The 21605-nt window shown below is 38.6% G+C and overlaps 1 protein-coding gene across 2 annotated transcripts in view; it reads right to left on the reverse strand.

The window, feature by feature from the left end:
- Positions 1-16719, reverse strand: part of LOC129258687 (rho guanine nucleotide exchange factor TIAM2-like) — a 42651-nt gene extending 25932 nt beyond the window's left edge. For both annotated transcript variants that reach the window (XM_064098760.1, XM_064098759.1), the window contains exons 1-8: positions 16630-16719; positions 13783-15057; positions 12295-12478; positions 11188-11274; positions 9563-9709; positions 3988-4082; positions 2217-2297; positions 1331-1588 (exon numbers count right to left, since the gene is read on the reverse strand). In XM_064098760.1, coding sequence (XP_063954830.1) covers positions 1331-1588; positions 2217-2297; positions 3988-4082; positions 9563-9709; positions 11188-11274; positions 12295-12478; positions 13783-15057; positions 16630-16704 — 2202 coding nt within the window. In that variant the 5' untranslated portion in view covers positions 16705-16719. The remainder of the gene's footprint in view (positions 1-1330; positions 1589-2216; positions 2298-3987; positions 4083-9562; positions 9710-11187; positions 11275-12294; positions 12479-13782; positions 15058-16629) is intronic.
- Positions 16720-21605: the final 4886 nt, after the last annotated feature.

Below are 21605 nucleotides of genomic sequence, written 5' to 3' on the forward strand. Positions count from 1 at the left end.
ACCACAATGGAAACGCAACAAAAGCATATTGGCAGGTGGGTCATAATTTTTAATACTGTAAATGGATAACAAAAGCAGAAGGCTGTTTTTCATCATCATTATGTCTCCCCATAGGCCAAGTGCTTGAATGATCTGTGTTGGAAATATACAGTGCGGTTGTCTTCTTACAAGTAGGTAATTTTATTTTCAATGTTAGACATTTTTAAAAATACTGTATGCCAATGTCATTTGAATAGTATATGTTTCTTATATCATACATGTAAATGTTTGCTCTGGATGAAAAGGATCAATGAAATATGAATTACAAAAAAAAAATAGAAGGCATTTTGGTAAAGGGAGTGCCCCCTTTTTAAAGAGAAATTCCAGTAGTTGCAGTAAAAACTGATTTCATGAGAAAGTCTGTAAAACCAGGCTTAATTGTCAGTATATCATCGAGGATCTAGATCTGGTACAGTTACATAAACTGAACTTTGTGAAATCTTGAAATCTACGCTGAAAAATGTTCAGACTGAACTTCCCCAACACAGATAAGCGCACGTGGGACAGTGTATAATTATTGCTTTGAGCGTCGGGCCCGACGCTCTACCCAAATCCTGTGCTTATTTGCTGATTTCTCAGCAATTACACAATTTCTTCCAGAATCCTTTGGCAAATGCGTTTTATTTATACAAACAGACACTTTGGTGGTCATTTCATTGGATTATGTACGAACTCATTTTGATATCGTTACCAAAACTAGAATTTACCTTTAAGAACCAAAGATTTTTTTTGTCAGGGTGTTTCTGGCGATTCTGGATCTGCTCTTGTATAACAGGTGTAGGAAAATAAAATCAAAATGTTATTGACTTTGGTCTGCCAATTTTTATTTCATTTTTATCTTCCTGATTTTGAGGAATTTGTGGAGGAGCCGTGGTGCAGTGGTTCTGACTCTTGCCTTGTAAACAGAGGATCGCGAGTTCAAATCCCACCACGGTCTGGCATCCTTTGGCAAGACTTTAATTCACACTTTGCCACTCTCGACCCAGGTGCAAAATGGGTACCCGGTAGGATGTGAAAGTCATTGTAGCTTGTCCAGTACTGTGTGCGCCTCACCGGCGACTGACTGGAATACTCCACAGGGAGTGGAGGATGTGCATACATAATGTGCGGGAATGACTGATTGAATCCAATGACCGGGGTAATAATATATCTGTAAAGAGCTTTAGACACGTCGTTCCAATGTATTAAGCGCTACATAAAAGCGGATTATTAATATCATTATTATTATTAGGATGTGGTTTATTCAGGGCCGTGGGTTTTTTTCCGGAAAATATGGTAATTCTGGACTCACAAATGATTTCTGCTTCTTGGACTTGGGTTTGGTGAAGCGTCCCTGGATGCCAGCCGGGTTCCTGGCGCTGACCAGGGCATGGAAAGATGAGACGGAGAAGAAGCCGAGCCGTCCCAGGTGGGCCTTGGTCTGCTTGCCGACGCAGGCCAGGAGGGTCTTGGGGTTGGGCAGCTCGGTGCCCTGGAGGGAGGTGGAGTAACAGCGGAGCCGGTACAGCTCCAGGTGGAGCTTCTCCAGGTTCTGCTCCCACTGAGAGATCTGTAAGAGGAAAAGGGTAAACATCATATTTAAAAAAATCTTCACTTTTCCCATTCATTAGTAAAATCATACCAGGTAAGCATTTCATAAAGCTGTTTGTAAGTTAAGAGTGACTTTAAGAACGACAGATAAACCTTTCTTTTGGTAAATGATATACACCAAAACGTTCATCGGCGATGGTTTAGTGCGTAAGAAGGGATCACCAGTCATTCTTAAAGTCACTCTAAACTCATGAACAGCTTAATGAAACGGCCCCCTGCTTCTTATCATTTACAAGAATAAGATAAAACCTATTGAAAATATGGTTTCATTTTTTTTTACATCAATATGATATGCTTTAATGTTATATTTTCACTGTTTCAAAAAAGCATGAAATTGCATGATTCGCATCATATCCTTCCCCATGTGATGAAAAATGACTGGAATATTTAAGTTTATTACATGTATATTTTTAAAGGAAATATCTTGGGGACAAAAAGTGAGTTAAAAACAAGGTGATTGCTACACCATTCATTCAAACAAACTTTTAATATGGGTGCATGGAATTAGATAACATCATAATTTTTTTGTTTAAATCAAAATTCCATTTACATGTATGCACGAACTGTAAAGCAAATATATAGAATACCTGGTTAACGATGGCAAGTCTATTTTTGGCATCAGACACCGTCATCAGCTGAAGTTCAGCCATTTTCTTAGTCTTATTCTCCTGCAAAATAAAAAGACAATAAAGAAGAATTACAACATCTAATAAATAACGTAACCTACTCCGTGAATATGTTGGCATGAGAATGATGGTAAGATAGATGAAATAAAAGGAGGTAAACAAGTTGGATAGGGGGCAGAGTATGATGTGGAAAATTAATAGCTACATGTACATGTATGAAGTAAGTAGAGAGGTGAGAATGAGAATAACTTTGAGTCAAATGAGTAAAGGCCACCGCACACCTTACGACTGTTCGCGATCCGATTTTGCTCATTTTCTGAAAATGTGAATGGAACATATCATTTTATTTGAGGTTAGAATTAATTGAAAGAATACTAATATAACCATTTGAATTTGCAAGTCTTTATTTTGGAGTAAAGGCCAAATTAGTTTCAAATCGTAGCCAATCGTACGACTGCTATGACGCCACTACAGTGTATGACTAGATTTGCTTTTATTTAAGAAGGATGATAGCATAGTCACAGATTTGAACATATGTATTCGTACGATGATTTAGAACATTACACAGTAAGATATTCCAAGTCTCAATATTAGAATCAATTTCTACTACATTTTATTCTGAAATCGGGTCGCGGACCAATGGTAAGGTGTGCGGTCGCCTTAATACACTCCGTATTCAATGAAGAGCTGCATGCACACAACTGTAAATGTGAACATACATTTTTGTATGAACGACCCCCCCCCCCCCCAGTCCAGTTCATTTTGAATGTACAGTATCAAGAAAAGAAGAGACTTTGCTGTATGTTCCATTACGATTTTATTCAATTTTTAATCATTTTTGGCACTTCTAGGTGGAATTCTCGAACATGAATTTCGCACAAGATGGGTTAATGTACACTGTATAAAGCAACAGCTTGTCACGTTTGACTTTATTTGACCAAGAGATGGACTGATCTTTTATATTCACACATTCAACTGTTTTCAATGTCACTTGATTTTCTTTATAATACAGGGACCTTCACAGAGAGGGAGATTGATTGAAAGAGAAATTTTCACATGGCTCTTATTTCCTCGTTCAACCTCCTTCTACACGTACTTCTAGATGCAAAAACATCTCTAAAAGGCTTTCAAAAACCAAATAAAGGGATTAGAAGGATACTGAGGTCTTCATATACTTCCTGTATAAAAGATTATTGCTTACTGCCCTCATGCAAGCGCAACACCCACACAGTATAATTTAGCTGGGAAATTCCGTGCAGTTATATTGACTGAAGTTATCAAATAATTTCACTTTCAATATGTCATAATCACAAACAAAAAGGTTGGCATCAATGTGGTTATAAATAAAATGACATGACTGTAGAAGCATGTACATGTACATGTATCTAAGATTATCAATGGGCAAAGTGTCTACCACAGTTTTTGCCAATGAAGATAACAATGACTGAGAATTATGAAAATGTTTTTTTTTTCTTCAAATCTTGACACTTTATCTATATTGTTGGTACAATGTATCTCTCTTTTTATAAAAGACATAGAGTAGTGTTGTCTGAAACAATTGACTGTGTTTGAATGATTTTTGGTCTTGATATCATAAAAGCTCTGAGATCATTTCAGCTCAGTGCAATAATTTCAATATTGCCCCTGAAATCATGAAATAGTACTGAACAATACCACACAAACATGTGTATTGTTGTTTATGAATCAATGAGAAAGTCTCTTTTTCACATACTTGATCAATTTGGTCTTCCAGCTTTTGGTTTTGAGATTTGAGGAGTCGGAGGGTGTCATCCTTCCCATGCTGCCTTGCAAATGCAGAGGAACAAGCTGTAAGGATGATAGAAGGGTAAATGAAAAAAAAGAAAATAGTAATAACATCATATTTTACCCAAGGAAGCCACTTCAGTTTTGAAAACTGTTCTCCCAGCAGGCCCTGCTTAACATGATTATGCTATTATTACCCCGGCCTTAGCACGGCTACCTTGATCAGGCGCTCGAGCATCCGAGGAATTTCTTCCTACTCATTCACCTCACCTGGGTTGAGTGCAGCACAATGTGTGTAAATTTCTTGCTGAAGAAAAAAAAAAGCCATGGCTGGGAATTGAACCCACGTCCCTCAGATTGAAAGATGAGTCTTAACCACCAGACCACGATGCCCCCAAGATAGATTACAATAGACACAAAGGTAAACTTGCAGTTAAGTGTCAAATCTTTTCTAAGTCGAATAGATCACTGTGACCATGCAAGCAAAAAGATTTGACTTTAAATTGAACAGGCAGAGTTACCTACATGAATAGCCACTTAACCTGGACATTAAGTGATCTTTTTTACCCAACATTCTGTACTCTGCATTTATATTATTCACGTCACAAAATACCTTGCATGACCACGAGAGTGACGCGGCCAATGGAAGTTGTCTTTTTCGAGGAAACAAACTTTATTTAGACATCGGCAGACCAAGGTGCTTACTCTATCACCATGGCAATGTGTGATCAATGCTTAGTTTGTCTCAGACTGTGGTTTCCACGATTCTCCATGAACGACCCTCTTCTTTATCTCTTTGACCTCGCTCGCGCAGCACAGGCGCTTCTCGATTCCCGCCCGCTGCTCCATCTTCGGCAATAAAACAAGCAGGAAACATCGTCTAGGAATAGTTCGGCCCTTAAGACCCAGGCTTTACCGTTGATACTGTTGCGCTAATTGCGCATGACATATGACTAAGTGTATAGTGACTTGGTTAGCCCTGCAGAATAGTCTCGATACCAATCACAGTTTACTCAAGGTGTCACTTTTTGATTCTTGCGTTTGTGCTTTGTCTGTAACTCTCCTTTGGAGAAATGCCAATCTAACAAGCACCTTTTTGTAGGTTTTAAGGTCAGTGTTTAAATGAAAATGAGGAAAGACAAAAGGATACCAAATTGTGTTTTGAAATAAATGAGTACCACCCTTTGGTTGTACATGTCTTCAATTCAGTTTGAAACAATTATTGGTTTACTTTGATATTACATCTAGATGATGCATATGCAACAGCCAATGCAATGGGCTATAAAGATTTTAGTTATAGGGTAAATAAATGAGAAAAAGTATTCACAAAATAGATTATCCAATAAGTTTTGCTTCTTTTATCTGCTTTTTTTTTTTTTTTTTTTTTGGGGGGGGGTTCTTTTGTATAGATTTTTTTTGAAATACAAATTGTTCCTGATAATATCCACATTTTGTACAGGTACAGATCAATGTTGCAAAATAAAAGTTTCAACGCAAAGACTACAGAGTCTCAGCGGACCTAGAACATATTGGAACTTTGTAATAAGAGTTAAAAATATCTAATCCAATTTGATTTGGGTGTAAATGACCCCTGGGGATGTCCAAGGATTGTGATGATGAGTGGTCAGTTAAGGGAACCCTGTTCACACTGAGCATTAAACCATTGGTCATTTTGTGTTATGAACTTCTGTTGTTTCGAGAAGAACCAGTCCTTAATACACCAGATCGCAAATAAGACAGAGGTCTGGACATGTCAATCAAATGCTCCATTGTACAAATGAGTTAAGTGGGTTCTTTCACACTGGACTGTATATTGCCCCTAACCAAGTTGCCCACATCCAAACTTCTAAAAAAATGGACTATCAAATGAATTCAAATATGTCTATCAATTGTTATTTTCATGGTGTGAATAATTTCCATGGGGTGGGGGAAATAATTGTTGATTTTTTTATGGATAAACGCAGTGGTACATGTATATCCCTCTGTCATTTGTGACAGAAGTGCGCTGGTTTAATTTGTCAAATACTTTTGATGCCCATTTCAAATGCAGATGTATCAATTGTTGGATGCTACATGAACATACATACATGTATACATACTCGTATTCACACACCCCCTTAAAAAATAATAATAATAAGCAGTTTAAACCATCAAATTGGCAATGCAAATAAATTTTCCATGTAACCATCTTTCAATGCAAATTGGCAAATTCTCATCTTCAAAAAATAACTTTTGTCAAAAAAAAGAATTTCATCAAACAAAAATGCAGCAATGGAAGAAAACTAGGTGTACATGTATTGCCAATTTAAAGAAGCAAAAACTGATCATAAGGATTCAATAATTCCCTGTCACCGACGGGGGAATGTCAAATGAACCAAGCCCCTAGTACCAGGTACATGTATCTATCAGTAGGTAGCGAAGAAGGAAATTGGACTCGCAGACGAATCAATAACAGGGGAGGAATCTTAATTTGAAACAAATTGCAGTTTCCCTGTTTCTTATTTAGACACTATGACAGATCCTCAAAATATGAAACATATATATGGTGTGCAGGAGAGATATAAAAAAATCTGGGCGGTCTATATTTAATTTTAAGATGTAAATATCATCAATAACCAAGTTATTTTTCACATACATGTACATGACGTTTCATGGTACACATTTCATTCCTGAAGATTTGGAGCATGTTTTCATAATATTTGCTGAAAATGTAAACTTTTATACTGTACATGTATCATAGTAATTGTAAATTGATTCACTCGTGTTCAAATTCCATTTTTAAGTAGGTTCTAATAGAAGATGAAGTACTGATCATAAAGTAAACAATTTCCTCGAGCTTTCCTGAAAGCTTTCATTACATGCATACCCCTATCTTAAGAAGGAAATCATAGAAAGGGGGGGGGGCAAAAAAAAAACAATCATAACAAGAAGAAAATAAGGAAACACAGGAGATAAAAAAAGCTCGAGGCAAGGCAGAGGACTGCAGACAAAAATACTATGTTAATGCAAAACATTATCAATTAATAAAATAGAGAGAGACAGACAGAGATAGAGGGGGGGGGAATCCTGATCAATGACCCCCTCCCATGACCCTCCTCCATCTCCTTAAATCTGTCTCAAACCTCATCAATTGATTTTTCTTGAACTATTTCATATTTTGGCGGGGACTGCAAGGTGCACAGACTTAATTGTTACTTCCAGGCGGGCACGGATCATGAAATAATCTTTAAAAATTGGGACCACGATAAAATCCTTTTGATATAATCCCTTGATATAATCCATTCTCATCCCCAGGTTATCCGCCAGTGACCTGTTTTCGACCAAAGCAAGCCGTTCCAATTAAGCCAATTTCCACGATTTTCCCTATCCTGGCTGATCAGATTAGTTGCTAACTCTGAATCTGTATGTTAGAGCATAGAACGAGTTGGAAGACATTTTTTCGCGAGATGATGGTAGTGTAAGCTAATAGGTTTTATTCTTTAAAAAATTGAAATGAACACTTTTTATATAATTGACCCAAGACATGTATTTGCTATGGCAAAATTGTGCAAGCCTTTAGCTCTCTCAAAAGATACATGTAGGGTAAAGTTTGTGATAGCATTTTTCATTCAATACACATATATTGCGAGGATAAGCATAACGATTAGGTTTGGTTTATAGTGTAATCTTAGTTTAACTTTATGTTAAAATATAATTATTTGTAAACCATTTTGCTTTCCTCTGCCAACTTTGTTTCTATTAGGTGCTCCCAATTTGTCATGACAATAATTTTATTTCAACTGATAACTTTCGTCTTTCATGTATTGTCATCATAATTTATTTGTTAATTGGTATTTTCTCCCATTTTCAACCATAGGCCTATTATTTTTATAAATCACCAACCAAAACCCTCAAATAAAAAGCAGCTTATCATTAAAAAGGGAACTATTACATAGCATTGCATTTTTAACCATGAATAAATAAAGTCAACAAAAAACAAACCAGAGTATCAAAAGTACAAGGAAGTCCTTTTACAAATTATGCATCTGTTCATGTATGTATATGACTGTAAGCACAAACTATAAAAACATGTATGCAAAAGAACTATATGTACTGTATGAAGTCTACATACATGTAGGTACATGTATGCTAAAAAAATATCAGCAAGTTATCAAAATTTCCTTTTCATTAACGTGTTGTCACTTAACATTCACAAAAAGTTTAGTAAATGCTGGTGTAAATTAATAGCGATTAAATTCCCCTGAACACTCAGTTGAGGTTACATGTATGCCCATCATCGGCTAAAGTGGCACCATATTTTCCTGACATAGCACCGTTGGAGACACCGGTCAAGGAGTTTTAACAGTGTAACATCCTATAGGGATCAGTAAGGCACACTGGTGTCCGCATACACAAAGCCGGGAAACCCTTCATTGGTTACGAGACGGCTAATTGATTTTCCTCTCGCTAATGCGAGCTTAATTCTTTTCTTCACGCCAGGTGTCTCGCCATGGTCTGTCACGTTGCATTAGAACCAGGGACTGGGGAGTCGGCCACTTTTGAAACGCTAATGAGTGTTACATACGTGCATGGATACATCATTAAGATTACACGACTCATCCAATAAAAGGTGATTATAATGTGTTATACCACTAAGACTGGGGGAGGGGGAGGGGGGGGGGTAGGGGGGGTAAGCAGAAGGATTTGGGGGAAGAGAGAACATTTTAAAGAAAGGTGGTACTATAACAAGCACAGACACACCTACATGTACATGTATTCACTGAACCTTTAACATATAAGGACTGGACTCATTCGCATTGTAACAAACTAAATTAATCACATCCTCCCATATTCAGACCACATCAGTCATCAAGGGGGTGTTTCACAAAGCAAAGAGTCGGTGACTTCCACTGACAACTGTTATAAGCTACTGAAATCCTTGCATCTGATTGGCTCAGGACTAATTTGTCATTGAAAGTCAGTGACGAGATGCTCCATAAGACACTCTACTGGCATTCTTACAAAAACAAACAAAGAACAGTGTTAACCACTCCCTGTATTACACTTTACTGGTCTTCTGCTGTACAGTACACAGCTGTTCATACGTTAATAGTGACTTCAAGAATGAATGGTGATCCTTTCTTGTGGTAAATGATAGTCACCATTTCATGTTCATTTGTGATTATTTAGAGAGTAAGAAAGGATCACCAGTCATCCTTAAAGTCGCTCTTTCATTCTTAAAGTCGCTCTTAACTTACGAACAACTTTATGACACAGCCCGCCGGCATATATATCTTCAGGCTAAGTCTCAAAGGTGTCAGAAAGACCCGGGCCCTGTCTTACAAAGATTTGCAATTCAAATCAAACGCTTGATTCTATAATCGTAACTCTCTGTAAAAGGGGCCCCCAAAGCTTTGACTGATTTTCAACCAATTAGAGGTATGTATTTGGGACTTGCAATCAATTTTGATGGTTGCGCTGTTTCTGCATCAACCCCTAAGCGGAGCAAACGTACATTTACTCCACCTGGGTGGAGAGCGGCAAATGCTTTGTTAATGCCTTACCTGAATGAATGGCTGTCACCCAGTTCTCCAGCTCTATCTGGTTGTTTGCTTGTAGGAGGTAGGCATCGCCGAACGCCGTGCTGAGGCAAAAGATGTTGTCCCTCTTTGGATGTTCCGGGACCGCCTGGGCTAGACCATCTTCCACCACTGAGGGCAGCAAATAATAGAATATATATAGGAGGATTTTATATAAAGTTAAAGGCATAGGTTCATATTGATTTGATATTTACAAATCTGAGCTCCAAAGTCCCACTTGTCACATGTGTTTGAGATATGTTACACAAATTGAGTTCTGATTCCTTTTTTTTTAGATTGTGCCAGAAAATCATTATTTATTGCTTAAAAAACGCAATATATAGTGACTGAAACATCAGCTTAGTTTCATTCCTTGCAGTAACATTTTTGAGAGCAATATGTGTTACATATATATTAATCTCTCCAGGAGATTGAGTAAATGATGATTTTTGGGTCACAGCTATCTTGAAAGTGTCTGCATGAATTAGATCTTATTTTTCTTCCTGGTTTTTTTTTTTTATTAATCAATATGAACAATGTTAAATACAACATGAATCAAAGTTCATTATTAGACTGATTCAGATGTTCTCAGAACCGACTTTGCATTCAACATAGGATGGCCCGAAGCAAATACAATTGATTAATAAAACTATGACTGGTTTTACACCATACATGTAGATAAATTAACTACATGTTAACCTATGGGACATGTGTAACTGTTGAACAGATTGGCCCCTACTTCAAAGTACATGTACATTTGCACTGATTGTATTAACATGCTATGTATGTCTCCTCCTCCTCCTCCTCCTCCTCCTCCTCCTCCTCCTCCTCCTCCTCCTCCTCCTCCTCCTCCCCCCCCCCCCTCCTCCTCCTCCTCCTCCCCCTCCTCCTCCTCCTCCTCCTCCCCCTCCCCCTCCCCCTCCTCCTCCCCCCCCTCTCTCTCCTCCTCCTCCTCCTCCTCCTCCTCCTCCTCCTCCTCCTCCTCCTCCTCCTCCTCCTCCTCCTCCTCCCCCCCCCCCTCCTCCTCCTCCTCCTCCCCCTCCTCCTCCTCCTCCTCCCCCTCCCCCTCCCCCTCCTCCTCCCCCCCCTCTCTCTCTCTCTCTCTCTCTCTCTCTCCTCCTCCTCCTCCTCCTCCTCCTCCTCCTCCTCCTCCTCCTCCTCCTCCTCCTCCTCCTCCTCCTCCTCCTCCTCCTCCTCCTCCTCCTCCTCCTCCTCCTCCTCCTCCTCCTCCTCCTCCTCCTCCTCCTCCTCCTCCTCCTCCTCCTCCTCCTCCTCCTTCGTCATCATGTTCTTCATCTTGTTCTTCTTCTCCTTCTCCTCCTTCTTATCATCATCATCGCCATCATCATCATTTTTAAGACGATGATGATTATTTATGGTCATTATTATTATTATCTTTTATTTTATTTGTTTGTATTTTTTGGGGGGAAGGGGATGGGAGAGCACCATCGATGGCCTGAAGATATCTGGCATCCCAAATAAAACAAGGAGGACGAGAGCAAAAATTTGTCAGTTTTCAATCTCCAGCCCTTGTCATATTTGCACATGATATCTTGCTAATCTCAGCTATTTGCTGCGATTCAACAAGCCAGGGGAAGGTGATTATTTACCGAGTATGTGTCGCGGCTCACTGTTCTCGTCAGGAGCGGTCTTCTCGGAGCAAGTGTAAAACAGCAGCATCGTGCCCTTTAGACAAACTGTAAACAAAACCAACAAAGATGACAAATTCAATTTATAGAAGAAATTAAGTGTTGGGAACCGGAGGCCATGTGGGTGGTGTTTCACCAGACCGTTTTAAGGTTATGCACAACTTTATAAACGATTTGTGATCTGTTTTAGGAAGGCAAATCACATTCTCAATCAGTAAGATTCCTATAATACTGGGCCTTGTCTTACAAAGAATTACGATCGATCCAATCAATCGTAACTCTATGGAAATCCATCAGTGTCATAATTTTTTCTACAGGAAATTTGCAAAATGTCCTTTGTAAACAATGGAGATCACACCAAATTGTCAAGAAATCAATGAATTTATGGATATACATTCATATCAAGATTTTTTTTTTAACAAACATGCGTTTTATATGTTGACTTTGCTGGCTTTTCATACTTACAATCGCAACTCTTTGTAAGACGGGCCCCAGATTAGAATCCAGCTTTGAAGATTAAAAATTCTTGCTCTATGATGAATACGAACAAAACAGTATAAACCTTGCTTTTCATAAGCCTCCCAGCTCGTTCACACACGAACCTCTTACTTTTTTTCTAAATGTTTTTTTTTCTACATTCATGTGCTATATATTGATAAAACAAATTCAAATTTACTGATCACACACACTTGTAGTCCTAATAATGAGTTCATCATATTGACTGTATTTTCTTAACTTTAAATGAAATGAAAAATGAGAATGAAAAGAGAGAACATCACATACAGTATTCCACATTAGCTTAAATTTGAGCTGCTAACCTAAACAAGAACATTTCACTAATTTAAAATGTGAAAATCAGTATTTTCAGAGAGAACAACAGATCAAACTGAACTTTTGTAACTTAAATATTTTTCATGAAACCATCAGCATTCTTCTCAATTTCAGGACAATACTGAAAATCAATCAAATCTGGCAGCTCTGATAAATAGAAAATGAGCAAAAATGTCAATCCAGCTGATGGTTTCCCCCAAAGATCTCCCAAGTCCTTGACAAGTGGTTCAGCCTTACCCCAGTACTCCTTCCAAGATCTCTTATTGGCCCTCTCCAGCTTGCGTTTCCTCTGCACCAGCATGCTCTTTACGTTGAGCCACCCGGCCTTCCTGGTCGCCCCGCCCTGCTGGTAACACGAGGTCTGGCTGTGAAGGGAGCTCAGGGACTGACTCTCCTCTTCTTCCTCTTCCACGTGATCATCCTGCGAAAGACAGAAGAGTTGAATATAATCAAGGACTGCTACAAAATACTACTACCACCACTACTGTGTTGCCACAGTCATCAAAGATCGAACCATCTGTCCTTTGATAAATGCATTTTCTTTTACCATGGCCATTCCACCCACTATCCAATTCTTGATTGATAGAAGAGTTCAATATATCAAGGACTACTACAATTTGTTACTATCATTACTGTGTTGCCAAAGTTTTCAAAGAGAGAACCATCCACACACATTCTCATGTGTGCAGTTCTTTTTTTATGGCCGTTTCATCCACTTTCCAATTGTGGATAGTATCTATCCATCCTGTCTTACTCCAATCTCCAGGGGCCCCATTGCACAAAAGTTACTATTATGGTAACTTGAATCCTTGATGTTGATTGTTAATCATCTTTCATTACCATGGTAGTTACCATTACATGGTAAAGTTACCATAATAGTAACTTTCATGAAACGGGGCCCAGGCCTGGCCTTCCCTTTCACTTCACCTTCATTTGGACGAAGCTGTCGAGGAGATGTCGCCAAGACACCTTCAAAGAATGGGAGCAGTACATCATCATAGGTTATGAAAATCTGCTATATCAAATATTAAGAATTTAATGACAGCTCTGGAGGAAATGTATTTTTAAAATCAGGGCAATGATGACATCCTCATATTGCAATCTCCTTATTACTGTGAGAAGTCTTTTGAGGAAGATATAAGGTTTCCACTTATGTCACAAATCTAAGAATGAACTTTTCCTCGGCTGTCCTCAAAAAGGTTCAAATTTTGAGAAACACAGGTTCAACTGCAAACCAGCAGACCTGCCAACCTCTAGGAATGAAAAACTTTTATTTTTATTTTATTTTTTTTACAAAAAACGTACTGCCTTATTTTGGTTGCAAAAACGTACTAAAAAGGCTAAAACGTACTGGTTGGCAGGTCTGAACCAGGACAGAGATATCACTGTGGCACGCAGAAGAAGAAAATATTAACAAAGTTTCAGAAGTGACACCAGATGGAATGAGGAATCTTGGGGTAGAGATGTCTATCATCATCATCATCATCATCATCATTTACAATAAGCTACACAGAATACTGCTGTGATAAAATTTGTACCTTTATGGGTATGAAGAGAGCTCAAAGACCGATTGTCTTTCATCTGTTCTACAACACAACGCTTCGATATAAAGACAAAATATGAAAGAAGTGTTCAATCAAAGGAAATCTGAACATAGAGAAATGTGGGAAAGGGAAATGTACATGTTTATTGTAGCTTCTAATAGCAAGGTTGGAATAGACTCACCTCATCTCTGATGTAAAAATCTTTGCCATCAGTGGAATCCAAGAAGTCCACATCGTGCTGCGAGTGCCTTCCTTCACTCGAGGTCATTGTCCCATTATCCCCCCTCACCCCGGAACTGCTTCCGCTATCGCTTCCAAAGGTCTTCCGCTTCCTCCACTTGGGCAGGAGCGGTCCCTGCCCCATGGATGCCGAGTGATTGGTGCAGGATTCGCTTTCGGGCAGCGTCCCATCGAATCCGCTGTCAGAGTTGTCTGTTATGTTCCTGAGATGTGCTTCGTAATCCTGCACAAGCGTGTTATCCTCCTCGTTATATCTCTCCAATCTGTCCACGTTGTTATCGTTGGACAGGGAGTTTGTAGTTCTTGTGTTGAAGCTGTGCGAGCGTTTTGTCTTGGGCGCGTTACCAGCTCCATTTTCCAATCGCCCACCTGCACTGTTGCCATACTTCAGGGTCATGGCCCTGTTTTGGCTGATGAAATTACCGTTCATGGTTTCATGGTGGTTCCCAGCTATTCTGATGGTGTTGGCCAACTCAAAGTTGGCGGCATTGTCCTCGATGAACTTTGCACTCTTCAGGACGCCCGGTCCTAACGGAAGACTGGGTGAATGTGCATCAACTGAGGATGCATTCCTTGGACTAGTGCTATTGCTACCAGTTCCTACAAACCTCCGAGGTGATGATGTCCTGCTACCATTTGTTGTGGCTGATATCACTGGGTTGTCGATACTACCGGGTGTGGACAAACCTTCCACGCAAATCTCTGATGAACTTATCTTTCTATTCTGGTTGTTCACAATATCAGAGTCTTGTATGTACCCATCCTGGGAATATGCCAAATCCTTTCCTTGTAACGAGCGTTCACCATTGCGTTGCGGGTAATCATTATCATCCACATTGTCATAGTAAGAATTCCTGGAAAGTGTGCTTCCGCTCCGCTTTGGAGAATACGTGGCGTACTTGATCTGCCTTTGATTTTTCCTCGATTGCAAGAGTCTCCGCACCCCTCCACTGATTGGGAGAGCTGCCTGCCGCTTCTCCGACACTGCATCCTTGTTCTTGCGACCAAATTTCCCCTCCATGTCGTCTGCAAAGTCACTGGTTGACACTCTTACGTGCAGCTCGTCATTAACAGGTTCTTCGGCGTGCTTTGCTTTGTCCTCGGAAGACTTGGAATCCGGAAGGCATATGCGTTCCACTGTCAGGTCTTGGGGTATCTCAGCGGAGTTTAGGTCCACTTGTGAGTTGGAGCGCTTCAGTGTACCCTCGTCCTTTGGCTGCAGATAGAAAGACAGAGAGAGACCAAATTGAAAATACAAGGTTTATGACGTAAAAAATTATGTCTAAAAAAAGAAATACAGTAACTTCAGCAAACTGAGTAAGTCAGGAATACCATTTCTGCTTCACTTCAAAAATACTTACACACATTACGTTGATAATGAAGAAGGAAAAAAAATGTCTGCTTGCAATACCCCTTTCTTCTTTAATTTCCAGCTTGTGTTCATGGAAAACATTTCATGAATAGATTTTGACTGGCTGCTTTTGTCTCTGCTAGTCAGAGGTATTAGGATTTCTATAGCTTATTGACAACTGCTTCATAAAATGTCCTTAGAAGTAGACTACAGGTAGAATTGAAATAAAGTACACTGAAAAATACATCTCCCGGATGAAGAAAATGTGAGAACAAAAATTCAAAATGCAAAAAATCATTACATGTATATACATACATGAAGAAAATAAATAATTTTGCAAATGCTGCCAATACAAGATTTATAGACTAATATTGCAATTTATCATGAGGAAAATGAAATAATTTAGCAAATGCTGCCAATACAAGATTTATAGACTAATATTGCAATATATCTGCATAAAGAAGGGTTAAAGATGATCAATGATACATCCTGGCTATATACACTACCAAGGGTCAATATATGTATCCCAATTTAGCGAGAAATTGACAAGTAAACTGACAACTTAATTCGGGTTAAAACGGAGTCATCTTTCACAACATGGGGCCGATTGCACGAAAGGGTCTTTCCAAGGACCGTCTTTCGTGTCGCCCATCTTTTATGATACGCCATGTGAAACGCATTTCAAATAAATTATCTGCAAATATATTTTATTTGTCCGTTAAAATAAACAAAATATTTGTTTATAAAATGATGTGATATCTCATGAAATTGTATAAAATTTGATTTAAAAGCAAGCTTACGAATTTTATTTGCTTATCATAAATTTCAGACACACCCCGCTTATAGCGCATCATAAAAGATGGGCGACACGAAAGACGGTCCTTGGAAAGACCCTTTCGTGCAATCGGCCCTTGGAATCCTCCTGGTCTCTTGTTCAGCAACATATTCAAGATTCATCCAATAAGAAAAAAAAATAATCCAATATATACAAGTCAATTAGTTCCGACCTCCCAATTTGATATTGTAGACAGCCACAGAGAAATGCTGAAGTATTCAAATAACAAGGATTCACGAGAATGTGTCATACTTTATGATGATACACGGTACAGAACATCCAAGAACAGAGGGCAAGGAGTATATCAATTTAAGATGGATGACATAAAATGTTACCATTGATTGGATTCCACAGACACTTGTTGGTTAAAACTGCCATAATTGACATTTTATGACAAGGAAACAACCTGGTAGACAAACATACTACAGATGTGTTTGTACAAGTCGATGTTGAACAATGATGTCAAGGGTGGAGAATGCAAAGAATCTTGCAATTAGCAGGCCCTTGTTTTTATCTATTAATCAGACATGTACACAAAGCTTCCAGACAAAGATTGACAATTAAATAAACATCAAATAAGATAATCATTGGTGTCTGAATACCTTCTTGGGCCTCCATTCCGACTTACTCCGGCCGAGTCGGGTCATCGAATACGACGACGATTTAGAGTTACCCATCTTCTTTAGAGTTCCAAAATCTTATCCAAACAAAGCAAGCTCTGATGAAAGCCAAGTTGTGGCTGTATTAACTCCGCATAGCTACGCATGCAGAAAGATGGTTTTAACCAACTCCCGGGAGTATGATACGAAAAAATCCAAGTCAAATTCTTCAAGTAGCAAATGCTTCCCAAGAGAGAAGGCCCGAGACGGGCTGAAAATCTACCGCAGATCCAAAATGCATTACTAAAAACTGTCACGTTGCATAGATAGTGATGGAGGGTTGTCGTGGGATAGCGCAATATAAATCTGATTTTCTTGGTCGATGTGTGGCCCCCCTTAGGTCATCTATTTCCTCATTCCATTCTCATAGTTCTTTTTCCTTATTTTCAATCCCGTACATCTCTTAATGGTGCTCTACTCTTACTCTCTCTTCGCCCCTGTGCAAGAGGGTTTTTTTTTTTGCATTCCCCATCTTTGTAGCTCCTCCGCTGCCCCTTCTTCCAATCTTCATCCACTTCCTCTCACCCTCTCTCCTTGGCAACCCCCCCCCCCTCTCCTTCTCTCTATCTATCTCTCCATTCTCTTCACACTCTCTATCTTTCTCTCTAATATATTTTTCTTTCTTCTTTACCTCTTTTTATCCTCCTCCCCCTTTCTCTCTCCAACTCCCAACCCCTCTCTTTCATCCCCTTTCATTCCCATTCTCCCTCTCTATTACCCTTTTTACACAGGATTTTCTTAACCCCGGACTATCGCTAACCCCGTACTATCCTTAACCCCGTACTATTTTTTTTTCCTTTTCACACATGCCAAATTGTTATCGCTAACCCCGGATAAGGAATGCTTGCTTTTCACACACGAAACTCGCTAACCCCGGACTAGTGGTTTTTGTCGATCATTCGTAGTACAAGTACTTCACTCGTACCTTTTTACACACGCTAAAATTTCCTTAACCCCGTACTATATAGCACGGGGTTAAGCTTAGCCCACTTTCGTTTTACACTATAGCAATCTTAACCCCGTACTATCGCTCTTAGCACCGCAATTGCTGGGATAACCCTGCTTTTTTGCAGGGCCAAATAATCCCGTACTAAAGGTGGGGTTAGCCCACTTTGCAAAAATGCTGTGTAAAAAGAAAGTGGGCTAAGCTTAACCCCGTACTATAGGTGGGGCTAAATTGCCATTTAGCCCCACCTATAGTACGGGGTTAAGGAAATTTTAGCCTGTGTAAAAAGGGTATAATTCTCTCTCCCTCCTTACCTCTCATATGAGCCTAGCTACCATTACTCCCTTCTCATATCCCCAACATATCTTCCCTCTCCTCACAACCATTCTTTATTCTTATTCCTACCCCCCCCCCCTCATCTTTCTCTCTCTCTTTCTCTCTCTGTCTCTGCAATCAAATATATGCTCCTCTCATCATCAATGTGCTCCGTCTCCCAACTATTTCATTTTGATCATTGTCACTCCTTGTTAGGGTCCGCCAGATCCTCGGAATACCACTTCAACTGATCACAGTTGCTGGCATCCCAAGCGCAAATCTTGTTTTCATTCCGTCAGCTCTAGAAGTGATTGTTGCCTCAAGGTGGTGTTTTACGTTCTATAATTTTTTTTCCTCCTCGCACACCTCATCACCCTCCTCCTCTTGTATCTTATTATAAATGCTAACCTTTCTTCTGAAACAACTGTTCTCTCATTTCATTCCACCATTCCCCCATAGCCACCTCCCTCACCAGTGTAAAAAATACTTTATTTTATTTCTAGGGGCTATTTTTTCGACATTGGGGGACTACTGAATTTTGCGGGGCTATTTCTTTCGTTTCAAGGAGTACTGGTTTTCCAAAACGAGCAATAATGCTGTGAAAGTATATCTCATTATCCTGCTGGATGAAGACAGAATTTAATTTCTCAACTTCTTAACTTTCTGGAATATTGTTGTGGCAGATTTTGGGTCGACTTTAAGAAAGACTGTCGCCCCATAAATGTAATTTGGGGAATTTTAGGGGCAATTTTGGAAATTTAAGAGACAATCTGGGCTCTCATGTGGGGGGAGGACCCTTGTCCTCGTGTATTTTATATGCAGCCCCTGGCTTACCTTTCTTCTAGGCTAAACCCTCTTTTCTTTTCTTACTGTACTCTTTTCTCTAATTCAGCTTTTGCATTCCATATTCTGAACCTTTCATCTTCTCCTTTACCCCATCCCTCATATTCAAACTTCCCTGAATAAATTTTTCTTTTATTCAGTTCTATTATATTTGACTGATACTGCACATCTCTCCCTCATTCTCACCCCCCCCTTCCTTCTCTATCCTCTTTCTCTTTATAAGTGAGTTTTGCACAGTGACGTACACTCTTAAAACAAATCAGTCAAATTGATTAGACCAGTAGTCAGCTGGGTGCAACTGATATGACAATCACTGATAATCACATTTCTTTACATTCTAGTAAAAAATAATGCTGTCCTACTAAAATACAACTAGAAAATAGTCAAATATGACTAGAATGACAGTTGCACCAAGCTGACCCTATTAACTAGTCATTTCTTACTAATTTTTTTTAGAGTGTTCTTATTTATTTTTAGAGTGTTCAAGAACAAGAGAAAATGTATTGTCAAATGCCCTTCGTGACAAAGAACCAAGAAGTCTTTGTCGAAAATTTGTGAATCAAAAACGGCAGTTTAGTCCTTGACTCGGTACAAACAAAATATTTGCAATTTTGTTGCGTACTCCGAAACTTTGGACTAAACAGCTGTTCCGGTTCACCAATTTTCGACAAAGACCTCCCAGCTGTTCATTGCCATTTGATCGGCATTTTCAATACATTTACTCTGTTCGTCTGTACGTCGCAGAGCAAAAACTCCCTAATTCTCCCCCCCCCCCTACAGTTCAACTGACCACCTCTGGCAAGCAGCAATATTTTGGTGTCATAGCAATTGGTTGCTGTCTCTGACATACAGATATGAACATTCCATAGAACAAGGAAATAAAGATCAGTCTCGCAGCTGATCACTCACTGCCTTTTGTCATTAAATACATCCAGTATTAGCCTTGCTTGAGTTCCTTCCTAAAGAATAAAAGCATGTACATTAATCCCTTAGACTGACTTTGATTGAGTTCAATATTGTTAGCCAAACATATTGCTCTCCTTCAGAATGTTGTGTTCTTTTCTTCTATTCAATCAACTCATTCAATATATTTTTTTTAACTTCTATCCATTTATCTGTTTTCATATTATCTCTTTTCTTATTCGTTTTTATACTTATTTATTTATTATCATATCATCATCATTATTTCATATCATTATCATTTTTATTCATTTCTTTTTGGAGGAGCTGGAGGCCCTCATACTTTTGTCTACAATGTCTCCTTTTTCAAAAAGTAAAAAAAAAAATCATTAATATATATTTAACCTCTTGTTTAAAATGTTAACATCTATTACATTCCCATTTTTTTATTTCAGCAGAACAAGTTTCGCAGATCCAAGACCATCCTGCTTTTTCTGAGAATACAGTGAACAATAATCGATGATGCATATAATTACACATATATGCAGGAAACACTGCAAAAACCAAGAACTTCCTTTAAAGTGCACCTTAAAGGGGAATCCAACCCAAATAAAAACTAGTTTTTGTAAGAAAAAGAAAAATCAGACAAGTTGATAGGTGAAAGTTTGAACAACATTGGACAAACCACAAGAAAGTTATGAATTTTTAAAAGTTGGAAATATTGGTAATCACTATACCCATGGAGACATCAAATTGGCCGCATATGGGATGTCATAATGATGTAAGGCAAGGACTACTCTTCCATGTACTCCAATACATATTATGGCTAAAATGTAATTTTTCCCAAAAGTTTTATTTCAAATTATATTTTTCTTTCATGAGGACATACAATATACTACCTGGGTTATATTTAGATTACTGCCCCAGAGGAATGGGTACTTAGGAGAAAACCACAAATCTCTGATAATAAAGTACATGGCCTATGGGAAAGTTGTCCTTGCCCCTTGTCATAATTTACTTACCCAGTTGCCAATTTGAAATCTACATAGTATTAGTGATCTCAATTTTAAAGCAGCTATAACTTTCTTATTGCTTGTCCGATTTCTTTCAAACTTTCACCATTCTGTTTAATTTATTTTTCTCCTTCCCAACACATCATACAAAGGCCAAGGCTGGATTCCCCTTTAAGAGTGCAATTCTTGGGTAAGATCCTGAAAGGGGAATTAAGTTCACCCTGACAAAAAGTTCATTGTAAAATTAGCAGAAAAAAATAACAAAAAATACTGGTGAAGGTTTGAGGAAACTCTATCCAAGAATAAAGAAGTTATTATAATTTTAAGTGTTTGATTTGTGACATCATATGCGAGCAGCTCCCCCACACATCGTATGGTAAATAATCAATGAAACATCATTTTCTCAGAAAATTGAAAAAAGTTTTATGGTGCCAGGCTTCAGTATATCAATAGACAAATCATTTAACACCACCAATCATTAAAATTGTGCAACTTATGGATTTTATAATACATAACAAATCAAAAACTTTAAATTCTAATAACTTTCTTAATCTTTGATGGATTTTCTCAAATCTTCACCGATATTTTTTGTTGTTGCTATTTTTGCAACAAACATTTCGACAGGGTCAACTTCCCCTTTAAAGAACATCCAAGTCTGACACGAACACAATGTGCATTCTTTATCAAACACATGCAGTCATAAGTAAACATAAATAAGATTTGTTTACTCAATTCAGTTATCACATTCAACAAAGCAGTTCAGTTCAGTTTCTTTCTTTTTTCTCACTTCAAACAAAAATGTAAGAAATCCATACCAGTATGACAAAAAAAAATAAAGGAGGATCTATGCAATCTAAATCTACATGTATTATAGATTTGAAACTAAAATTACACTAATTGCA

The sequence above is a fragment of the Lytechinus pictus genome, chromosome 4 (assembly GCF_037042905.1).
Source record: "Lytechinus pictus isolate F3 Inbred chromosome 4, Lp3.0, whole genome shotgun sequence".
Classification (NCBI taxonomy): Eukaryota; Metazoa; Echinodermata; class Echinoidea; order Temnopleuroida; family Toxopneustidae; genus Lytechinus; species Lytechinus pictus.